Source organism: Brienomyrus brachyistius, chromosome 9, assembly GCF_023856365.1.
Source record: "Brienomyrus brachyistius isolate T26 chromosome 9, BBRACH_0.4, whole genome shotgun sequence".
In the NCBI taxonomy this organism is placed as follows: Eukaryota; Metazoa; Chordata; class Actinopteri; order Osteoglossiformes; family Mormyridae; genus Brienomyrus; species Brienomyrus brachyistius.
The window spans coordinates 25,398,294-25,419,979 of record NC_064541.1 but is presented as its reverse complement, the minus strand read 5'-3'; the positions used below and the strand labels follow the sequence as shown (position 1 = coordinate 25,419,979).

Here is a 21,686-nt window from a genome sequence, read left to right as displayed (position 1 = left end):
TTTTCCTTTATTGGTTAGAAACAGACTTCCGTCGTTTATAGGGTATTCATTCTTTTGGAGTGAAAGAAATGATCGTGGTCTCGGCACTGATTCGTTCATTTCGTTCATCATGATTCATCGTTCATTGAAAATGATCATGCCAAGTCAGTATGGCACACAATCCAACAAAACAATATATAACAAAAAAAGTTCTTTTAATTATGTATAAATATAGACAAGTTACACCGTTGAATAATTAAAAACATTTGTAACCCTATTCTATTAGATGTTTAATTAATAAATACAGGGACTACTCTCTAGACAAAAAATATCCTAAGGTCCCCCGGAGCGAAAAATACGAACGGTTCTAAACAAAACTTTTATATTGCACACCCTGAGGAGAATCATGACATCCATTTCTAATAAGGACACGGTACAGTTTTACCGAGTCTTTAGTTGCGGTTATACGCTGCGCTAAACCGGCGGATGTTTCATGTCTGACGGACAGCAGGATGGGATGGGAGGGGAGGAGCCGGCAGCTGGAATGCAGCGAGGCTGGCGACGCGCCGCGGCGGCCCTTCCCCTCCCCTGCCCTCCCCGGATCTCAGACAGGGCTACGCTCGGCGAAATCCCTGCGACGCCTGCGAGCTCGGATGGACCGTCGCTTGGTGACAAAACCGCACCGCGACCAGAGAGGGCAAAGAGCCGGACCGATCGGAAGGGGGGATATAAAGGAAATCCAACGGTAAGAAATCCGACAATATTCAATAACGCTGTCCGACATCGCGAAAACTTAAACATACCTGCCCGAACTTCATTGCCGGGCCCGAAGATTGTAATGTTGGGTGGGGTCCGGTTTTATTCAAAGCTTAGGGCATCGGATGGCCGCACTGAAGCTTTTTCCTTGGATTTTGAACTGATCCATGATTTTAGAGACGAGGAATTGAGTCCAGGAAGCGGCCAGCCTGTACAGCCCGGGCGAGAAGTAAAACGGCCGTGGATCGCGGACTTAAAGTCACAGAAAACTCCGATCACGTTAGCAGGAGATGGGAAGTGTCAAGTGCGCCATATGCTGTTTAGCATATCTCACATCTTATTTAATGGAAGGTAAAACGCGAAATGTGACGTTTCCGTACGGGGTCCGCGCGTTAACTGGCAGCCCAATTGGGTAACTTAGTAACCTTTGTCACTTAAGCAGCCAAGAAGTTACGGGCCCGAAAACTGGGTGCGATTAAAAGTAAAAAGTTGAGTGCGATTTTCTGGGTTTGCCTGAGTAAAGCAGGTCAAAAAGCGAGCAAACGTTACTGCCGCCGGGCAGACCCCCCTGTGGGCGGGCTAACGTTACTGCCGCTGTCAGACCCCCTGTGGGTGTCGGGGGAATCGCTGAGCGCAGATCCGCGCCTTTGAAGCCTCACCTGTGGGCGATCGCCAGGTATACTGGGCAATAGCAATACAGCAATCAGAAGAACAGCAATTGCCCCAACCAGGTCTTCTAAAAACTCCAATGAAGCAAATAAGTGTAGGTTTCAAAACCGTCATTGTGGACATTTGTCTTTTATTAAAAGCTGATCGTTTGTTCGCGTATCATTTTATTGAAATTAGATTTCGATTGGCTAGTTAACAGAAAAGCCAGATTTTCTCCCTGATCGACGCTGACCAGCAATTACGCAATTGGTCTAAGTATAGCCATTTATATGATATGAGCAAGTAATTCACCAACATCATTTTTTGTCTCAATCGGTGGTGGATGACATGGCGATATTTTATTGTACCCATTTGCGACTGTATGTAAAAATCGCGATACAACTCTACATTTACATTTAATTTAGCAAACACTTCTGTCCAAAGTCACTTATAAGTGAGGCAAGTAGCACATTACAAACATACGTGCTGTTGAGGAGTCGATTAGGTATAAGTGCAGATACGCTGACCTTCCAGTGAATGCCCAGGTACAACGTGTGCACTGCTTAACACTATCATGGTGACAGAACAAACAGACAAGCGTGTGTCACACTGTGTCTGCATATTTAGGGGCTGCATCAGTACTACAGGTAAAACAGTGATGTGAAACCTTTATTTCAGCCTACATTACATCTGAGCTGCATATATCTCACTTCATTGTCTATCTGTCTCGGTGGATCTCAACTTAATGGCAAGACATTGAAGTAATAACTTAATTGACATCTATTTTAGCAGTTAACGAACTCGGTAAGTGAACTTTATATACCATCGGACCAGTCTACTGTAATCTGCAAACTTTGCAAAGGTGCGGTTCGTACAGCCTTTGGCAATACAACCGATCTTTTTAGGCACCTGAAACATCAGCACCAGGGTTCTCTTAATTTTTTCAAAGGTATTTGACACTGTGGATAACTGGAGTTTCCTTAGCCAGGGGTAAAATGCCTCAAAATCATTCTCATGCAGATAGCCTGATTCCTCCTACAAATGCAAAAAGGTCAGATTTTTGCATAGCTGTGGTACGATGTGTCTAGACAAGTAGCCTGGCGTTGACTAGCAGTGTTGCCTTTGGCAGTATGCATTTTTTGTGTGTTTTTTCTTCTTCACATATGACTTTCCCAGAGCACCCTTTAGTTCTTAATTAACCTAGAGATACAACATGTAGCATGAGCAGGTTGGTATGAAATCTAGAATGTATGGATTAAAAATGTATGTTATGCAGCCTTTGGCTTCTAATTGCCCTCTGTAGGATGCTAACCTGCCTGGCCGCAGCTGCTTGGTGCGTGCTGTCGGTAGGATGCTAACCTGCCTGGCCGCAGCTGCTTGGTGCGTGCTGTCGGTAGGATGCTAACCTGCCTGGACGCAGCTGCTTGGTGCGTGCTGTCGGTAGGATGCTAACCTGCCTGGACGCAGCTGCTTGGTGCGTGCTGTCGGTAGGATGCTAACCTGCCTGACCGCAGCTGCTTGGTGCGTGCTGTCGGTAGGATGCTAACCTGCCTGGACGCAGCTGCTTGGTGCGTGCTGTCGGTAGGATGCTAACCTGCCTGGACGCAGCTGCTTGGTGCGTGCTGTCGGTAGGATGCTAACCTGCCTGGACGCAGCTGCTTGGTGCGTGCTGTCGGTAGGATGCTAACCTGCCTGGACGCAGCTGCTTGGTGCGTGCTGTCGGTAGGATGCTAACCTGCCTGGCCGCAGCTGCTTGGTGCGTGCTGTCGGTAGGATGCTAACCTGCCTGGCCGCAGCTGCTTGGTGCGTGCTGTCAGTAGGATGCTAACCTGCCTGGACGCAGCTGCTTGGTGCGTGCTGTCGGTAGGATGCTAACCTGCCTGGCCGCAGCTGCTTGGTGCGTGCTGTCGGTAGGATGCTAACCTGCCTGACCGCAGCTGCTTGGTGCGTGCTGTCGGTAGGACGCTAACCTGCCTGACCGCAGCTGCATGCTGTCTGCATGCTGTCTGCATGCTGTTAGGGAACCTACTGAAGCTTTTTGAACCCTTTCTGTCAGTGAAGCCTGCACATGTTCATCATAAAGTTGTGGAATGATTGTTTGAGAGACCTTTCCTGCTTAGAATAACATACAATACAGTGTTTGTAGTTTATGAGTCCCTTATTGTCTGCAATTGAAAAGGGTTGGAAATCGCTGGCAATCATTAGCCAATGTCTGATCCATTGTGTTTTGTTTTGCTGGGGTTCAGGTCTTTAGCGCAAAGTGACTTATAAATCTCAAAAACCCAAGGGATATAAATAAATAAACAAAATAAATAAATACAATTTATTTCTTCATGCCAGAGATTTATTTATTCATTCATTTATGTTAAATGTAGGGCTGCACGATATCACATGGTGATATAATCATGACTATATGACACATGCACATAATCAGCAGGGCTTTAGATGACGGGTGTAAACATTTGTGCAGACCCTGGCCTTTTGGTGCTAGACGGACATTTACTTGCACCCATAGTTTGATAGGCATGTTAGTAGTACAACTAAAATATTCATGAGATGCGTAATGTGATGCCTGATGCATGTTTATTAAATTTGGTTAGCAAAATGCGCCACATATCATTGTTTTGATAAATCATGGAAGCGATAAGCACGTAAAGAAAGGGACAGATCAGCAACCAGAGCATCTTTTAGAAGAGGAGATACCGTAGGTAAACAAGGTAGCAGGACAGTGGTGGTGGTACTTTTTGCCGTTTAAAGTCCGACACGTTTGTTAAACTCAGATAGTATCACGTTAATATGGTCACCTTTTGTTTCTTAAGATGTACATGTAGCTCTTAAAGCATGTTATGGTTTACAGCCATTATTATGTTCGCTGCCTTTCAGTCTTTGTTTTGCAGTAACCACACTAACTCCATTAACGGAGATGTTTCCTGAGAGAAACCCTAAACACAGGCTTTTCCAGCACAACCAGGCCAAAAATCCAAATACTTCATTTATGCTTCACACTCTGAAAGGGTATTTTCTACTTTTAAATACTTAGATTAGTACATTACCAACCCTTCTCATTTCTCCAAAAATATATAATGAAACATAAACGCAAACCATATCTTTTGCATTCTGTATTCAGCATGTCGTTATCTTAGACTATAAAGTGGCTGGCCTTTGCTTCTGGGCAGGAATGGATTACATCATAAAATGGACGATTTTTGCCTCAGGGAAGGAACAGATTACAACATGAAATGCATTAGCCTAGCAAAACTTTGGTGCTTCTTGCTGTTTCTGAGTTTTTAAGCTGCTTTTCCCAGGGCCTGTCCTACCTTATCATGGAATGTGTTCTCTCTAAAACTTGGAAATCTTCTCAAGTGTTGTAAAATTTAGGTTGAATGATGATCATTGTTTTGATTTGATTTGCAGTCTAAGGGTCGTTCAGGGTACATTTCACTGCATGTTGTACTGGTATAACCATGTATGTGACGAACAGAGCATCTTGTATCTTGAACAGTACTACGCAAGGCTGAGGGGCACTGAAATGTCACCTTTGCTATGACTTTCTGTAGAGAAGATGTGCAGCCCTCACTGGGCTTTTCATTTATATAAAGCTGTTCAGTGTTAGTTTGTGTGGTGATTTTTTTTTGTGCTGATCTACAAATTTGCTTTAATCACAGTGTAGCCTGGAACTTCTCCCAGGAGGCATAAAGCAGAAGGCAGGTGAATACAGAGAAAACTTCTACAACATGTACTGTCAGTCCCCATCGGCTCTGTTTTGGCCGATTTTAACATGTTGAATCGGCGTCAAAGCTAGTCGATGAAACAGTTCTCTGATTGGGCGCTATGTCAAGCATCACCCCCAGCTGTGCCTGCATGTTCTAGCTCAAGTTTACGCAATCGAAGGGAGCCGACCGTTTCTTTGCCTAGTTTTTTTTCCCTTCAGCTTGATGTGTACTCAGATTTACAGAAAACATTTTAAAAAGGCTCTGATCCAAAGAGTGAAGACATTAAACTGGTGGATCTCTAGTTGGATTTGGGTTATGGCTACTTCAGCAGCCTGTTTACTGACAAAATGCTCAGCTATATCAGAAGCTGGATTTTATAACTAAAAGAAGGATGCTTTAAATGGAGGAATGGCAGGTATAGCAGGAAATGTGATCATGTAAAGGTCTGAAATCTGAAAATGTCTCCTGTGATGTTCCGTCACATTGGTTCTTTTAGTCTGACATGGATGTTTGCTTTGTTTGCTCCTTGAGCCGAGGGAAACGTCTTTAGCACTGCCCTGGAAAAAAGGTGGTCAGGAACAGATGTGTCCACATCCTCTTATTACAGATTCCTTATTTGAGTGACCTTTTCCATAACGGTGCCTCAGGAGTAATAGAGGCATGAAAGGAGAACAATGTGGCATGAGTTCAAAAACCTGTACATTGTGTGTTTCTCTATTACACCATACAGCTTTCATAGGTCATAGCTCTTTGTTTGGTGTATTATTTCTGTGTGTAAGGAAGGTCCCCAGTCAGCACGCTAAGCTAACAAGGACAAAGAACCTGGTATTAAACTCGTCTATGCTTTGGCAATGCTATCAACCAGCACGCCAAGCTAACAAGGACAAAGAACCTGGTATTAAACTCGTCTATGCTTTGGCAATGCTATCAACCAGCACGCCAAGCTAACAAGGACAAAGAATCTGGTATTAAACTCGTCTATGCTTTGGCAATGCTATCAACCAGCATGCTAAGTGAACAAGGACAAAGTACCTGTTATTAAAATATTATGTATTTAAGCAAAGTCATCAATCAGCACATTAAGCAGATAAGGACAAAGGACTTGGTATTAAACCTGTTTGTGCTTCATCAAGGCCATCAACTAGCACGCTAAGCTAACAAGGACAAAGGCCCTGCTCTTATACTCTGAAGGATTTCCTATACAAAATTTAAAGACTCAAAAACAAAAAAAAACATATGTTTTGCTTTGAAGTTGCGGACGATGGCACGTAACGTAAATATTGTCATCAGACATTGGCTGTGCATGTGCAGAATAATTGACTCGGTATGTCCAGTAGGTGCCATGTATGTAAACTTTGTCCTTTCAATTTTTTCAGCTCAAAACAATAAATATAAATAGCTCTGGAAACCATTTATCATCTACAGCTCTGGAACACATTGAGAAAACATTATTTTTAAAAAACGTTTAATCTTGTGTAATCTTTGTTTAATCCTGGTTCTGCTAATATAAGGCTAAGGGCTGCTTTCAGGTTCAAAATTTCTAGGATCCCAGTACAGAACAGCAATGTGAAGCCGGAGACAGTTCTATATTCCACCTATGCCTTAATTATTATTGATTTTATCACAAGAATCTAATAAAACTTTCAGTGAGAAATGTGATTGGGCAGAGGTAAATATTAAACATTTAATGTGCAAACTTTTTATGAGACAAAGCCGACATTAGTTAAGTAGTTTGACAAAAGAAAGTTATGTTTTTATTGTTTTAAAACCCAGAGAAGGGGCGGCATGGTGGTGCAGTGGTTAGCACTGTTGCCTCACACCTCTGGGACCCAGGTTCGAGTTTCCGCCTGGGTCACATGTGTGTGGAGTTTGCATGTTCTCCCCATGTCGTCGTGGGGTTTCATCCGGGTACTCCGGTTTGCGTCCGCAGTCCAAAAACAGGCTGAGGCTAATTGGACTTGCTAAATTACCCGTAGGAGTGCATGTGTGAGTGCATGGTGTGCGAGTGTGCCCTGCGATGGGCTGGCCCATCCTGGGTTGTTCCCTGCCTCATGCCCATTGCTTCTGGGATAGGCTCCGGACCCCCCGCGATCCAGTAGGATAAGCAGTTTGGAAAATGGATGGATAAAACCCAGGGAAGACTTGAAATTTGCGGTTATAAACAGTATCTCATCCTGCTTTTGCATAAACTTCATTCAGACCTAGGACATCATCTGCCCTCTGCTGATCTGGAGGAACATCACTACATTTCGCATGCGCCAACCGCAATCATCTACATGCACAGTATGAACACAAGCTGCCGCGCGGACAACTGTCCCAGACCAGAAGCGCACAAAAGCGCATGCAGGAAGCGTGAAGAATGAACTAGGCTTCAATGTGGCATTTTAATGTGGCTAGGAGTATCTCCATCAAAAACAGATAATGTGAGTGTGGGTGGCACTCACTGTCTCTTTTTTCAGCTCAAGACTTTCTTTTGATACCTGAATAACTTGGGCCAAATCTGAAATCCACCTCCCAGTGGATTTTTTTGTACTCACTGGATTTTTGTACTCATGGTAGGCAGCTAATGTTATGTCTTTTCAGCTCTGAGGCATTTGTGCCGATGCTCTGTCACTGTGCCTGCTGGTCATTTGAAGAAGCATTCAGATGATGCATGAGGTCATTCAAACCAGGCGTGCAGCTCAGGTGAAGGAGATGAAATCACATTCGACCTCCCATGCTCTGTTAGCTGCAGTTCATATTTTAGTTTTGCGTGACTAACACCAAATGCTCTGCTGTGGTCCTGCAGTGTCCAAGTAGAACAATCTGAGTAGAAAGGGTGACCTTTGAACCCTTTCTCAACATTGTGGCATGAAACCTTTGTGAAGACAAACTAATGTTGACTCTGTAGAAGCCCAAAGGCTCAGCATTTTGAAAACCACAGTTGTATTTACTTTCTTTTTTATTGCTTGGGAAAGACGGGCTTGATGTTGCTGCAGCACCTCATTTAGCCCTGGTGTAACATAACAACTTGACATTAGAGCTTTAGCAGTGGCCTTAGGCATAAAACAGACAAAACGCAAACAGTCGACACACCTAGTTGAAACATTGATTTGAAACAATCCAATAAGCAAAGAATAAGAACCTACTTGGTTGAAAATATTATTGTAACTTTGTGCTAGTATGCATTTGTGGAAGATGGTTAGAAGAATTAATGATTAAAATTAATAATGATATCTGTTATTATTTGGGTGGCGCCGTCTGTCGTTGGGTGATGCCGTCGGTCAGCAGGTGACGCCGTCGGTCAGCAGGTGACGCCGTCAGTTGTGGGGTGGCTCTGTGAGTCAGGGGGTGGTGCTGTGGCCACGGGGGGATCAGGTGTTTAAGTCACATCCTGGCTGTGTGTGGAATTTGCTCTTCCTGTGTTTGCATGAATCTCCTGGTACTCTGGTTTCCTCTCGTACTCCAGAAGTGTATGTTTATGTGGACTGGTGCCCCGGAATAGCCCGTTGTGTGTAAGTGTGCTCCCTGTGATAGAGGAACAAGCTCCAGACCCACCATGACTGTGTATATGAGAGTCGCGGTTGATGGAGGGTGCAGAGAACAAAAAGGAGCCCCAGCAAAGCTTTGGTGAATGTGAAAGTGTAGCTTGTTGACGAGAATTGCCTCTGACAAGTGGAATGCCTTGATTATTTGGATACAGAAAGTGGTTTAAATGCTGCAGGCCACCTGAGGACAGGCCACAGTACTGCTGGTGCTAACTGACCTTTCATCTGCACATGCATTTCAGTTGGAGGTGTTTGATGTCGAGGGAGGAGAACTGTTTTGGCAAAACTAAGTGCGTAGCTCTGCTTTGGGTGAGATTCCTATGGTACCTGTCAGACCTGTAGGCAGCAAGCATGACTGCCTTTAGTCTGCAATGCCAAGTATGAATTCATAAACTCTGTGAGTCACGTAGAATTAATACGATTTCTAAGCATCGAAATTACAATGTTACAAAACTACAATGATCTTTCATATGATTTATTTTTAAGTATCAGATATACAACGGAGGAACATTTGTACACCTAAACAAATGGAAGATGAAGATAGCGGTGATTTCAGGGATGATCTGACTGATTTTCATGAACCGTAAATATAACTGAAGCCCAGGAGTCACATCTGTTACACATCCATCCATTTTCCATAATTAATCCAGTACAGGGTCACGGTGAAGCTGGAGGCTGTTCCAAAGCTCAGGCTAATGGATGCCAGTCCATTGAAGGCCTCATACATGCGTAATTAGTAATGTAGAGGCACCACTCATTAATAGATAATAAATAGAACTTAATTTTCAACTACTAAATATCTCAGAAACTTCAAATATCACAATATGAACTTTGTTCAATATCATTCACTTAAAACACACAATACATTCACAAAAAATAATAATATGTGCTAATTATCACGCGTATTGTATTCTGTAAGCTAGCCAACCTAAGCTTTGTTTTATCAGTGATAATCTTCACATATGGGAATCATAGAAAGTAAATTAAGTAGAATAATTTAAGTCAACATCGTGACAAAGACGGGCTGGGCTGCTCTGGGAGTCTGAATGGCATCTGGATAACCCCACATTAGTCATGAGTCTCAAACCTGAATGTCTTCTTTTAAGATCTAGTTGTATTGCAGTCATGTTATTGAGACATTTAAGTTCTGCTTTGCAATTCTGAGAAACGACTGCATTTTCATTAACTTAATGTGAGGTGATTCCACACAGCTGATGCTTCTGCTCTTTGTTAGGATCTTCATCCACTATGCGCCGTCTTCCTGCCACCGTGTTACTGAGCGACTGAGAAGGAAAATTTTACATCAGTGCATTTAAATATTCAAGTTTAACTGAGTGACCGCGACAGCTCTATCTGCTAGCCGTGCTTGCAATCCTAACATAGATTACTGCCACCAAGGGGAGAAAGTGGCTTCGTAAATTCACATGTCCGCCCAAGCCGGGAAGAATGCTGACATACACTCAGGCACAGATATGCACACACTGACAAGCATCTCTCTGGCAGATGTCAGTTTATTAAAAAATGCACTGGGAACAAAGACTTTCATTCCTCGCATTGCCGGGATGGTTCCCCCCCCTTTACAGAAGTGAGCCTGCGCACCACCCTCTGTGCCCATTCCTGTAACTGCGCGTTTTGCATAGCCTAGAGACCGTCATCACCATGACACATACCACAAAACCACAGCCTGCGTGCCTGACGGTGATAACATCCCCAGTGAAATGGGCAGGCAGTGGAGAACCATGTTTGAAGATGCAGAGGTTCTGTGTTTTCTTGTAGATGCTGAGATGGCAGGAATGTTACATCCCAAATCCCACAGGACTGTACTAGCAAACAGCCTGGATCCTTCCGTGCCCTTCGATGCCTGGCACACACCCACCGCCTGGTGAAGCCTTTGTGACAGGAGCTCTCAAAAGATTGCCAAAGCAACCCAAAAATAAATTGGCGAATGAAATCTGAGGCATTTGCAGAGAATCTGTTATTCTGTTGCGTATGTAGCCAACTTAATGTTTAATGGAAAGTGTTCGGTTACGGAATAGTCAAAGGAAAGGTAGCGAGAGCAATGCATTTTTCCCACATGCATGTTGTAAAAAAAACTGGGCTTATCATTACAAGACGGTACATTTAAATATCAAAACAGGGACCTTCCAATGATTGCCTAATAAACTGCCAGCACTTTTCATCAAACAATGTATATCATCTGAAACCGAACAGTGAGGAACAAGTTGATGTAAAATGCAGTGACTATGGCTCCAAATCTGATAGCGTGACATGTGGCAGCATAGCAGGTAGCGTGGCCCAAAATGCTTGCTCTGTTTGTGCAATCTGCATGTTTTCCACGTTCGTATGGGAGTCCTCCTGTAGCCCAGAGACTTGCGCTTTAACAGAGTCCTGTCAAATGAGTCGGTGGTGTTGTCATACGTTGTATCAACAGACACAATGCAGTGCCGACAAATCACTTGCTTTTGCTTAATATCGTCCTGTGGAATACAAAATGTTTCCATGCAGTGGAAGACAACTGTCTTTTTGAGAGCAGTTCCTTCTTGTTAGCTTTTCTCTTCTTCACTCGTTTTTTGTTTAACTTCTCACAAAAGATCCACACGGTCTATGACTGAGCAAGATAGCGAATGGTTGTGATTGTCCTGGGGAGTCAATTTTTTACCTACACTAGATAATGCCTTGTGCCCATTGCTTACATCTACTTGCGTACTTAGGTTCTGCCTGTGTCAATAGGTGTTTTCTTTGTGCACCCCAAACTGATAATGATGTACCGAATAGTAGGCGATGAGGATGTGTATCGTTACAACCCTGGGTCACAGGGACATGAACCATCTGTTCTTAATCGGCCGCAGGATCTTGGACAAAAGACGGAAGGAAACGCTTTACTTGGTAACATGCATTCTGGAGGCTGAACAGATTCATAACTAGGAGTCTCGTTCCTTGATCACAAGACATATTTTGGTGGTGGATTTAAACCCTTTTCTTACTCTCACAACATGGTATAGCGTTTATTTTCTATATGAATATTTGTACAGTATGTGTGGTACGTTATTTCAGCTATTCGAAGTGCTTCTGTGTAAAATGACTATCGAATTAGGAGGCTTGTTGATTATAAAGTGCATGATGACAATTATCTCCAGTAGTGGAACAAAAGGAGATGAGATCACCAGTCCTCATACAGACAGACATAAATCATGGCCGCTTCCCCTTGTGAAAGCCTGATGAAATTTATGGTCAGTAGAAACCAAAATAGTGTTCTCAAACAGCAAGGCTTTCATAACGACAAACAAAAGTCTCCCAGAAACAGGTCAGATTTCATTGGTGATTCTTTAGTCAGATGATCTGCAGATCCCAAATATTCACGGTAGAAAATGACTCCTTTTACATTAGACAAGAAACACTAGCGAAGAATATGTGTGAAATGTGCATCTGGGCTGCCTCAGGTTTATTTTATCTGTGAACTTATTTGTTTGCTCATTTTTTGGGCTTATTTATATCTGGCCAATCACATTGAAGTCTTCCTAACCATTTGATGTTGCTGGTTACCAGCTGCCTATTACCTTCTGTGTTTGATGTTGCTGGTTTTATGCTGATTTAATCACACAGCATTATTGCTTTACCTTTATTTTGCTGACCTTGTGCTGACCACTTTCACGATGCTGAATCTCAAGTTAGTTAATGGTGATTTAAAAAAAAAAACACTCAGCTAGTAAGCTAATATATGGCTTCATTGGATGGGGTGGATGTGCTTAAAATTAAGACTACAATTTCCACCAGATGTCCCCAAAAGGGGAAACTGCCGGTTCATTGAAACCAATGACATGGTAAATGAAATTTTGTCCTATGTGTGAAGTTTAAATCTGTGAGCTTTTTCAGTCGGTGTTTTGGTGTGTTTCGACAGATCTCCACTGGAGTGAATCCCTCCCTCTTCCCCTTCCGATATCACGATGGCCCACCGTTCACAGCGTTCCTCGTTGGAGGACAACCCATTTGCCCCAAACTACCTACCGCCCCACTATCGGGAGGAGTACCGGCTGGCTATCGATGCACTGGTGGAGCATGACTTGGAGGGATACTACAACTTCCTGCAGAGAGCAGGCGTTGTGGACTTCCTCTCCCAACTGGAAGTGGAGCGCATTAGGAATACAGTGCAAGCACCCCGACAGATCGCCCAGCCTGAGTTACTCTACTTGGAGTCTGAGCCCGATGGCTCTTCTGATACCTACTGGCCTGTCCACTCAGACCTGGAGGCCCCATGCCTGGACCTGGGCTGGCCAATGAACCAGGGCTTCATTGGCCCCACGGAGGTCACCACATTGGTCAACCCCTCAGATCCAGAGATGCCCAGCATCAAAGAGCAGGCCCGCCAACTCATCAGAGGTGCCAACCAGGTGAGTCCAAAATGGGTTATACTCACACAGGTGAGCTTGAAATTGAGGTTTTGCACTCCATTTTACGCTGGAATGTACCAAAATTAGTGTTTGTTCAGGCAGAATTGTGTTTGCATCAGTGAGTTGGACAATGTGTAGCTCTGCGGAAGGCCATGAGATCAAATCCCATCGCTGGCAGAGAAATCACGCTGCCAGTGTTCCCAGTTGTTCCCAGTTGTTGACAATGGCTGACCATGCTCTCCGATCCACACCTCACTCTTGCACAAAAGTGTTTTTTTAAATAAATAAAAAGTAAATGTCTTGTAATTAGGAAATGTATTTGTGAAGTATTTGACAATTGCAAATACATCCAGAGTGGTCATGATGAAAACATAGTCCTGTAAACCTGCATTTTATCTGTACAGCAGTAAAAAGCTGAACTGCCTCAGAACACAGTTTGACTATCAGGCCTGGCCCTTTGTCACATTCCTGTTACAATGTGTTGTCCGAATTAGTCTTAATGCTTGATATACAAACTATATTATTCAATGTGTGAAATGTTTAGAAATGTTTATGACCAAAGATGTAGACGACCTTAAAATGGCTGGTTTGTGCAGGTGATCGCCGTGGCGATGGACATGTTCACAGATGTCGACATATTTTCTGACCTGCTGGATGCTGCGGCGCGCCGTGTGGCCGTCTACATACTGCTGGACGAGCAGAACGCGCACTACTTCTCCACCATGGTAACCAACTGCAGAGTCAACTTAGAGATGGTTCAGGTGAGCCGGCCCTTTAAGCAGAAGCAAGAAGTGTGTGATGTCAGACGCCGACCAATTAACCAAAAAAGCGTGTTTCTTCAGGTTAATCCATATTAGTTTAATTATTAATTTTATAATTTAATATTCTGCTACCGGGGGCGGCATGGTGGTGCAGTGGTTAGCACTGTTGCCTCGCACCTCTAGGACCCGGGTTTGAGTCTCCGCCTGGGTCACATGTGTGCGGAGTTTGCATGTTCTCCCCATGTCGTCGTGGGGTTTCGTCCGGGTACTCCGGTTTCCCCCCACAGTCCAAAAACATGCTGAGGCTAATTGGAGTTGCTAAATTACCCGTAGGAGTGCATGTGTGAGTGAAAGGTGTGTGAGTGTGCCCTGCGATGGGCTGGCCCCCCATCCTGGGTTGTTCCCTGCCTCGTGCCCATTGCTTCCGGGATAGGCTCCGGGCCCCCCGCGACCCAGTAGGATAAGCGGTTTGGAAAATGGATGGATGGATATTCTGCTACCTTTGAAATAGTGAAAAAGATTAAGAAGTTTTAAACATATTAAGTGTATATTAGAGTCAATCTCAGATATGTGTGGCACAGAAAAATTTGTTTTGCACCCGACATAAGATTTACTAACCCTGTGTGTTGGTGTTGCAGTCATTGCGGGTGAGAACTGTGTCAGGAAGCACCTACTTCTGCTGCACAGGAAAGTCCTTTAAGGGCCAAATGATGGATCGCTTCCTGATGGTGGATTGCAAGGCTGTGCTGAGTGGGAACTATAGGTAAGATTTAGCCACCTGCTGAAAACTACATGATGAATATAAGTGACTGTCAGGAATTAGCAGTAATAATATGTACTGTTAGTACAGTCTGGTACCGGGGAAAAAATGTCCTGTACTTATGTTGTAGGTAATATTATCTCGAGGAATCGCTAACTTTCAGCCGCTGTTTAACCAAAATATTTAATCATGGTAATATTACTGGATACTTTGGCTATTTACTTATGCAACCACTCACCTGTTCTCACAGCTTCATGTGGACGTTTGAGAAGATTCACCGCTGCATTGCACACCTGTTTCTCGGGGAACTGGTCATCACTTTTGATGAGGAATTCCGGATTCTTTATGCTCAATCTGAACCACTGGTCATTGAGAATTCCCTGGTACCAGTACCAGTACCTGAGAAAAGCAGCTATGGTGTCAGGCAGCCTTTGAACCCCAATCCCATGCAGATGCGAAACCCCAGAGAGTTTCTGCACATAGAGAGCCCCCACTTTTCTGAACTGCTGGGCTATCCCATGGAGGACCATATGGAGATGGAACGCAATATGCCACTTCTTAGGAGGAAGGAACCCTTCCGTGGTTTACAAGACCATGAGGCACTGCAGATGTACAGTAATAAATACTCCTCTCAGCAGTTGAGGATGGAGCGATCTTTTCTGGGCTATGACCGGTCCGTAATGGCCGCCAGGCAGATGGAGATGAACACCTACAAGAGGCATTGCTATGCAGAAGGGAACCAGGAGAGCTATTCCTCCTCACGGCAAATTATGAAGCATCGTATCAGATACCACCCAGAGGATGTGGAGTCCCTTAACAGCTACCAGAGGGAGCAGCACTACCACCAAGGAGGAGGTTCTGGTTCGGGACATGGCATGTACAATAAGCTACAGGCCCGTGAACATGCCTATGCAGATCAGTATTCTGAGCAGTATGAATACCAGCCTGAGTTAGAGCCACCTGATAGTTATAATCGTGTGTTGGATTATGTATCCTCTGATTCGTCTAGAGAGATCAGGCACGGTTATGAACCAAAACCAACTCTTGTTGAGGGCCACTGTGGCCGATCAAGCACAAAGAGGCCAAGCCTTGGCCAGCCATATCCTTGCCAGAGCTCACCTGTTCAATCACATCCACCTGACCATAAGCAGCTCTTTGTTAAGTCCAATCAAGATCACCAGACGCGAGACCCCAGTGTTAAACAAGGGCTGCGTAGGTGGAGGATCAGCTCATACCTCAGTGCTTTAGAGGATGCCACAGATGAGGGCATGCCAGAACCCCTAGGTCCCGACGCCTTTGACGAACCAGTACATCAATCAGAGGAAGAATCGTATGGTCTAGAAGCTGAACATTCCAAGTTTAGTGCCAGAGAGCGTCTACAGATTCCCACAATAAGGCCAAATCTGCTCCCGCGCTTCGGTAAGCCAGTCCTTAAAGCACCTGAAAACCAGCCTTACTTAGGTGCAGCAGAGACGGCAGAAGCAGTGTCAGATTCAGATTCAGGGTCAGCATCCATCACTGGGGGGGACAAAGCTGAGGAGGTGGAGCTCAGGAAACCTAGAGAGATAGTAAGGCATGAGTCTTTTCGGAACAGGGCCAATCTTTCTGTCCTGAGAAGCTCCAGACTACGATCTTCTTTGATCTTCAGCTCTTCCCAGTTGGAACAGCACTTTTCCACAGAGATGAAATCTGCTACAGAACTGAAGCATAATGAAAACCCTGTTGAAGAAAAGGAAACTGATCCACTGAAAACATCCACTGTGGTTGCTGAGATTTTGGGGAAGAGGAGATTTATGCCAAGAGAGCACTATGATTGGAGCATTCACAAGCTGAGGACTGCACAGAATGCTTCTTCAACCTCAATAAATAAAATGGATGAGTGTAGTGATATTTCTGATGAGAAAATGAACCTTTATAAAGCCTCATCTGAAAGTTCACTTAAATTGATGGAGATGCCAGACTGCACTAATATTTCAGAAAACAAGGACATATCCAAGGATCCAGGACAAGACAATCAGGCCAATGTTGCACCTCAAGAAACATCAGAGATGGCAGCAAGGGAGACATCCAGACCCTTGCATGAATTAACATCATTCATGAATATGAATGATCCGGAAGCCAGGTTAAAATATTTTAAAGAATTAGCTGCTAAGCGAAAAGCTTCGAAAACTGAAAATAAATGTGAAGCGAAAAACCCAGAACCTGGGTTTCTGTCCCAGGCACTATCTAAAAATTCCTCAACAACACATGTAGGTTCTGGCACCACAAGTGTTTCAAAGGAACACAAAATACCAATGGATTCTGCAAATGAACGCACAACGGAACAACCTAAGACTGTGCTGGAGGAACCAACTAAATTCCCCGAAGGCTCTCACAAAGCTTCAGAAAGCACAACCTCATTCATGAATATGAATGATCCGGAGGCTAGGTTCAAATATTTTAAAGAATTAGCTGCTAAGCGAAAGGTTTCAAAAACTGAAAATAAGTCTGAACCAAAAAACCCAGAACCTCCTGTCAGAAATACAGCTCTGTCCCAGACACCAAATACAAATTCCTCAACAACACATGTAGGTTCTGGCACCACAAGTGTTTCGAAGGAACACAAAATACCAATGGATTCTGCAAATGAACATACAACGGAACAACCTAAGACTGTGCTGGAGGAACCAACTAAATTCCCCAAAGGCTCCCTCAAAACTTCAGAAAGCACAACCTCATTCATGAATATGAATGATCCGGAGACTAGGTTCAAATATTTTAAAGAATTAGCTGCTAAGCGAAAGGTTTCAAAAACTGAAAATAAGTCTGAACCAAAAAACCCAGAACCTCCTGTTAGAAACAAAGATCAGTCCCAGATACTGACTAATAATTCCTTAACAACACACGTAGAGTCTGGCACTACCAGTCATTCTAAGGAACACACAATACTAATGGATTCTGTAAATAAACTTTCAAAGGAAAAACATACAATTGTGCTAGAGGAACCAGTTAAGATGACAGAAGGGTCTCTCAAAGCTTCAGAAAGTTCAATCTCATTTATGAACATGAATGATCCAGAGACCAGGTTCCTGTATTTTAAGGAATTAGCTGCTAAGCGAAAGGCCTCCAAAATCGCATCTGAATCAGTCGCTAAACCTTCTTTAAATACTACAGACCCATCTGAAGCTTCAGCAGTTGGCATTAAGCCTGAGATCTCAGTAACAGGGTCAAAACCTACTGCTTCAATTTCTGAAGTCTCACAGAGTCAAGCTGTGGCTCCACCGGTTCCAGAACCTTTGACACTTGATCGTCTGGGGCAAGACATAAAGAATGCAAGTCAACAAGAGCTTAACCGCATAGCTGAGGTGGTCAAGGTGGAGCCAGCAGTCAAACAGCAAACTACTGTTTTAGGTGAACAGGACACTTTGAGAGCATTCATGTCAACATCTACTGCTGCTTCTGTTTTGTCTTGCAATGAGGAGCTTTTGCAAGATGCTACTGATGCACAGAAGACTCAGCTAATGAAGTCACGCCATCACAATGCCAGCAGCATTTTCTTTTGTGAGCCAAGTAAGGCATTAGAAAAGAGTCAGGGGTCTGGCTCATCTCCCGACACCAGGCACCTCACTGGAGATGGTAAGCAGGATCTTGAGGTCCATGACCACCTTGACAGTCAAGTTCAGAAAGTGAAGGAAAGAGAAAGTGATGCTAAACCTGTAACTGAGGATGTATCGACTCTGACTGTAATCACTGGCACTGAAAAATCAGAGCAGTTAGCCAGTGAAGCAGAGCACGTCTCAGTGCCTGAGAGCAGTGTTGATGTACATGGGACAGTTCAGAGCAAAGGGGAGGATGTCAACCAAAGTGCACATGTTTTAACATCCTCAAGAAACAGTCAGTCCCGTTACCAGGCCGCCACCACAAACATTCTGTATAGCAGTAACCTCCGGGATGACACCAAGGTCATACTAGAACGGATATCTGCAAACAGCCAAAGCAGGATGGAGCTGGCTAAGCAAGCTGCCCCCATCACGGATGATGCCAAAGAGGGTGACAATGTGCACAGTGCAGACAAGACCCCGGAAGGCGTGGCAGCTGGGCAGAGCGCAAGTCACGTGCAGCACAACAGGGCTAACCCTCAGGACAGAGAGGTCCTTTTGAAGAGGATTGAGAACATGCGCAAAGAGAAGAAGGTCTACAGTCGCTTTGAGGTACTCTGCAGTAATGAAAAGTTAGGTTCTCTTTGATTGGGACCACAGGGGCCCCTCAAGGGTTCTAGGTTCAAAACAAAACTGTAGTATAATGCATTTCTCCTATCTGAAAATGTCTGGCATGAAGTTATTTGTGTATAAGTGTATTAATGTATTTGCGGAGTATGACTGTCTTCCGTTGACTCTTATTCTGTATTTTAAACAGATGGGATCATGATCTTGGATGACAAAGCAGAGGGTGGGGAAAGACAACAGGTGCTTCACAAAAGATCTAAGGGTCTTCTGCTGTGGATCTCGCGACCAGAAGTACGACTTTGGAAACATGTACAAATATGCGTGCGCAACGCATCTCGTTGGTTTTGGAATGTGACTGCTCCTGCCACAACTTCATGTCTAGAACAGTCTGACTGCATCCATAATGTATGTATTATGTGTAGGTTTCAATGTGGACATGACTGTTGGCATATGGTGTGCGGCCCCATCGGTGGGGAGCAAGCAGACAATACATGTACATACAGTACAGGCAGGTACACCTGCACGAGCAACCTCAGACAGTCACTCAGAATCCTCCACGGCAGGCAAACGCCGGGCCACCGCCTTGTAGTTAGGGACCACAGCTGTTCCCCACACACATCAAGCAGGGTAATTCTGTGCGGGACACCTAAGGGTTTTTGTTATTTAAACCAATGTCTGTGTGATTTTTTTTTTTTTGGGCCACAAAGTGCAATGCAGTTCATATCACCAATAGTCATTGTTTACATTAAACCTCCCATGCGCCTTAAGCCCTTCAAGGCAGAGATTCATATGCAGGTAAACAGAGAACATCGTCAGCAGCAGGGTGGCATGGAGGTGCAGTGCTCAGCACCGTTCCCTTGCTCCTCTGGGACCGGGGTTCCTGTCTCCACCTTGGCTCCATGCGTGTGGAGTTTGCATGTTCTCCCCGTGTCATTGTGGGGTTTCCTCTGGGTACTCTGGTTTCCCCCCTCAGTCCAAAAAAATGCAGAGATTAATTGGAGTTACCAGATTGCCCATAGGTGTGCCTGTGTGAGTGACTGGTATGTGTTAGTGTGCCCTGCGATGGGCGATGGGTTGGTGCCCTATACCGGATTCTTACATACCCTGCACCCATAGCCTCCAGGATAGGCTCCAGACCCCCCGCAACTCTGAACAGGACAAGCGGTTACAGAAAATGGGTGGATGGATTGTCTGCAGCACACAGACTCCGCTAATACATTGAAATGAAAGACACTCGTATTGCTGTGGTTTGAGGCGACGGTGGCATGTTAACAGAAGTAATATCATTGTTATTGTTTCTGAATGAGTGCAATATGATTTACGTGTGGCAAAGTCAAACAGATGACCTGCCCCTCAACACTGTGGGTTAAACAATTATATTAATAATGTTAAGATTGAATCTCTAATCTGCAGGGTTAGCCAGTCACAGGCCTGGGGGGCGGCTCCAGAGCAGGACTGATGTTTAATCTGATACATATAACCTGTTAGTGACACGGAGACCTGACTGCCGTTTTAAGCACCATGGAATAATGCAGCACTGTGTCTGAATTCAGTCGCACCTGCGGTTCCAGTCACCGTATGACCTTTGCCGCAGTGCCTTCTGTAAAATGCACTTTTTAACTGAATGTTCTCTCAGAGGAAAAACAAGGTTTGTTATTTTGTTCATGGAACCACTATCAAAAAGCAATAGTTCACCATGAACCTATGTAGATTGACCTTTTAAATGTTTCTAATGTTCTGTACGGGGTTTTCTTTGTAGTAGATTGTGGAAATGTTCCTTCCACAGTGCCAAAACTGGGGGCTCACTATCTGTCACGATTATTAAGGGCCAAATATTCTAATAAAGGGCTAGCTTTGAGTATTGCTTGTCCGTTATGAACTTTTTTGGTGGAAAAATTATTCTTTAGTTTCACACGCCAGCTACTTGCAGATGTTTGATTATAAGGCCTTAGGTCTTCACTGCAGGTTTCCATGGAGACAGAACTGCCTTGAATGCTGCCTGCTCGTCCCACTTTCCTTCTGCATTAATAATGTTAGCTGTTGATTCCTGTCCCTTGTAAATCCTGCCTCTGTCTCTGATCAGCTATGCAATTTCTCCTCATATTTTTTTAGTTATTAAGACTGAACTGCCAGTGTCTGCCTGCCCCCCATCTCTTTACCCATCGTGTCAGTTTTCTCCTGCCTACAGCACATCTCTAAAACTTTTTTCTTTGATATTTCGCCCCCAGTTCCTCACCCATTTAGCCAGATCGCCTGCCTCTGGCATCGTTCCATTGGATTTAAATAACTGCTGTTCTCACGAACTCTGGTTTAGATTCTGTTCATAGCCACAGTTCCCAGTGTGATGCTCCTACAGTCTGGAACTTACTTCCTCACAGTGGCTGGGACACTTGGTCTATTTAAACCCTGAAGTCTCTCCAAAAATCACGCGTTTTTACTCAGTGCTTCCTCTCTCTCTCGAGTTGCTAATTTCAGATGCTCAAGCCCCCCCCCCCCCCCCATTTGTTTAACTTTTGTTTTATCTTGTTATTATTTACCCTCTGTACACTCCATGTATTTTTGCTCATTTATATACTTGTATGCTGTTATGTGACTGTCTATTTTTTCTTTTGTTTTGATTTTGTAAAGCATCCTTGAATATTAGAAAAACACTATATAAATAAAAGATTTCTATTATGATTATAGACTTAATATCCTGTGACTTTGGATAACAGAGTTAGTTCTGGGTGTAGTCTAAAAATCATTTAGTGCTTCCTTCATTGCTTCAACTTTAATTAAAGATATACACGAAATGACTGAAGTACATAAAAGGCAATTTAGCAACTAAATTTAATAACACAATGAAAAAATTCATTTCACTGTGTGTGAATAGGGAGTGATGTGTGCTTGTGTGTATGTCATAAATTGCAAGAGTGGGATTCAAGAAATTGTCCAGTATGGAAATTTAAA

At 44.0% G+C, this 21,686-nt stretch overlaps 1 protein-coding gene across 1 annotated transcript; it reads left to right on the top strand.

Moving 5' to 3' along the window:
- The first annotated feature begins 553 nt into the window (after positions 1 to 553).
- Positions 554 to 21,416, top strand: LOC125748412 (protein FAM83H-like). The gene is made up of 6 exons (XM_049024454.1): positions 554 to 724; positions 12,522 to 13,011; positions 13,608 to 13,772; positions 14,411 to 14,535; positions 14,783 to 18,722; positions 18,928 to 21,416. Exons 2-6 carry the CDS (start codon positions 12,568 to 12,570, stop codon positions 18,937 to 18,939), a joined length of 4,686 nt encoding a protein of 1,561 aa, XP_048880411.1. The 5' UTR covers positions 554 to 724; positions 12,522 to 12,567; the 3' UTR covers positions 18,940 to 21,416.
- Positions 21,417 to 21,686: the final 270 nt, after the last annotated feature.